General features: G+C 30.1%; 1 protein-coding gene across 1 annotated transcript in view; it reads right to left on the minus strand.

Annotated features, from left to right (window-relative positions):
• The window catches only part of LOC111616188 (geranylgeranyl transferase type-2 subunit beta-like), an 11,407-nt gene extending 9,504 nt beyond the window's left edge, over positions 1 to 1,903 (minus strand). The window contains exon 1 of the mRNA XM_023357608.1: positions 1,777 to 1,903. Coding sequence (XP_023213376.1) covers positions 1,777 to 1,792 — 16 coding nt within the window. The 5' untranslated portion in view covers positions 1,793 to 1,903. The remainder of the gene's footprint in view (positions 1 to 1,776) is intronic.
• Positions 1,904 to 2,818: the final 915 nt, after the last annotated feature.

Raw genomic sequence — 2,818 nt, forward strand, 5'->3', positions numbered from 1 at the left:
ACAGGGTTGTTGTAAATTTTAAACGTTTCTCACCATAGCTGTAAAAATCTAAATATGTTAAACTTAATAGATTGTCTGTCGTTTGTTTTCTAACTAATTCGTTTTAGGACCAGGTGTTATCCACGGAAATTTCCAAAATTTACAACTTTTCGGTCACTCTCGTTGAACTGGTAAAATGTCTGTCTTTATTACATCTAATATTTCGAAGAAATCAGTCCCACTGTACTCGGCTAGAGATTGGTTCGGTTAGGCTTTTGTTTAAGTAAAGTAAAATTTCGGCTCTTTCATCAGGGTTTTATTTATGTCCCCAATTCCCTAATCGCTTAATTATTTAACTACTTAAGTAGAAATAAGTTGAAACCAGTTACTTTGTACTCGAATATTTGTAGTCTCGGGAAAAAGTGGAAAGACAAATTTTTATGACAAACAGACACATAAATCGTAAATTTAAGGAAAATAAATTCTAGAGCTTTTTCTGTACCTCGTGCATCTCTCTCATTCATTAAATTTAGCTGTAAATTATGCTACCAAAGTAACAGTTAATTTTTTAACATTATACAAGAGTTGTACACGTTTTTTTCTACATCCCCTTAAAGATGGGACATACGAAATCGTAATATCACTAATTTAACATTGAAATCCGTGAGTAATATAAAATCAGAGAGCGGAATAAATATATCAAATATTTTAACGGATTTTTTTAAACACCTGTCAACTATACAGAAAACTATCATAAAAACATACCAGTAAATTCTTATTGATTGGATTAAGTTAGAAATCTACTCGCGATTCACGTAATCAGGCGAGGGCGGCCAAATAGCTAGCAGGCGAGCAGCTAACAGCCCAGAACCGGTCCTGAATAGAATTGGATGCGTTATACATGTAGTATCCACCCAAGGTCCTAGGCATCCACCAGATAAACCGGGTGAGGTTGGTGCTCTGTAAAGCGCATGCGCAAATCTGGCTTTTTTGGATGCTGACGATACAGCATTTCCACTCCGCCACTAATATTCTAATATACAATAGCAATCTTATCTTTTTTTCACGTGTAGTATAGAAATTTGTAATAAGATACATAATGCGGTTATAATAAAATATTGTGCGATAATTTTCATATAATTAAAGTTAATATGTATTTATTTTTTATAAAATACAAGGGAAGTGGCCCATCCACCACTTCTAATGACGGCACGCCACTGCAGAGTTTGTCTCTAGACAGTTTTTGGAAGAGACTTCTCCAACCTTATATTCTAGTAATCATGGCATCATAATTTATTAAAATGCAATATTATAGAAATAAAGTTTCTAAATTATGGAAAATGACTCAACAGAATACTTATTTGTATTATTTTCTATTTATAAAAACGTTATTAAATGTGATTAAAATATTTTAGTTTATGTTAGAATACTAAATAAATTCTGGGAAATTGCTAAATCTTAATTATTATAACTTCCAATTTCGTAAAGAATGGAATGTCTGCTAAATTACCAGATTAAAAATCGACATTACTGTATAAAAATAATTTGAATATAAATTTGCATATCTATAATGTATTTCAATATAGTGTATCGTTAATTATAAAATCCTGATAAGAAAATATAAATACTAATTTCAAATGTTAAAGTAACATTTTTTTAAGTTATAGTTTTACTATTAAAATGGACATCTGATAGAGATTCTTAACAATAATGTCTTTTCATTCACTTTAAATAATTATAATTGCATAAAAATTATTTATAAATAAATAAATGAAATTAATAATAAAAAAAACTTACCCCATTTATCTCCCATAAAGCTTCCATCTTCTTTTTGTAGGCTCTTCACATAATTAACAACATTACCAACATTAATAATATCCACTGAGTCATATATTGTAAGAATCTATAAAATAAATGTTAGAATCAATATTTTTATTTATTTTTGAATTAATTATTTTTGGATTTCAATATTTTTTCCAGTGTGGAAGGTTTCCATTTTGAATAAATCTTTTTAACAGAAAAAAATTTGTTCCATTCTGAAGAATTTTTTCCATTAAGGTACATGTTATTACAGCAGGTTTCTTTAAAAATATTTATTTATTCAATTTTATTAATTTGTTCTATATTCCAACCATGTGCATTATGTAATTTGGAAAGTCCGTTAAAAGCTGTCAATTCAAAAACAAAGGTATTCAATTTCGCCTGAAGACGACGGTTGTAAACTGTTGAAAGTACTAGCGAGCACGTCTGAAATTTAACAAATCTCTGTCAATAACGCCGCAACATGGAAGTGTCATATTTTTAACATTTTACCGCATATACATTTTATCAATATTTCCAAAAACATCCACAAAATCATATGCCTCATAAGCATGCAAAATTTTGTAAGTTTCTGTCACCTACTCAACCATGACCTATTTTGAATCACACAGCTGACCATCACCCAATTATCATGCATCAGTTCAAGATATGCTAGACCCCATCCCTTATAACATGGTTGCCCAACTGCAGGCTTGGACAAACCCACAATGTACTCAAGAAAGGCCCTCTTAATGCCCATAGAGCAGAAAGTTTTAAAAAAAATATGGAAAAAGAGAAAGAAATAAAAAAATAGGAATAAGAATAAAAACCTACACTCATGAAAGGAAAGATGTACAGTAGAGTATCGTTTATCTGAATCAATTGGAGACTGGGGTTGTTCAGATAACCGATTATGTATGAAAAAATATATTAACCTATCCTAAGTTGAAATTTTTCTCTGTTGCGTGTTGCTTAGCATTGAATTTTTGTCGATGTTAAGTCTAACATAAACTTTTTAAAATAATAATCGTGGCTATTG

Source organism: Centruroides sculpturatus, unplaced genomic scaffold (genome assembly GCF_000671375.1).
Source record: "Centruroides sculpturatus isolate CEXI.00-Female unplaced genomic scaffold, Cexi_2.0 scaffold2978, whole genome shotgun sequence".
NCBI classification, from domain to species: Eukaryota; Metazoa; Arthropoda; class Arachnida; order Scorpiones; family Buthidae; genus Centruroides; species Centruroides sculpturatus.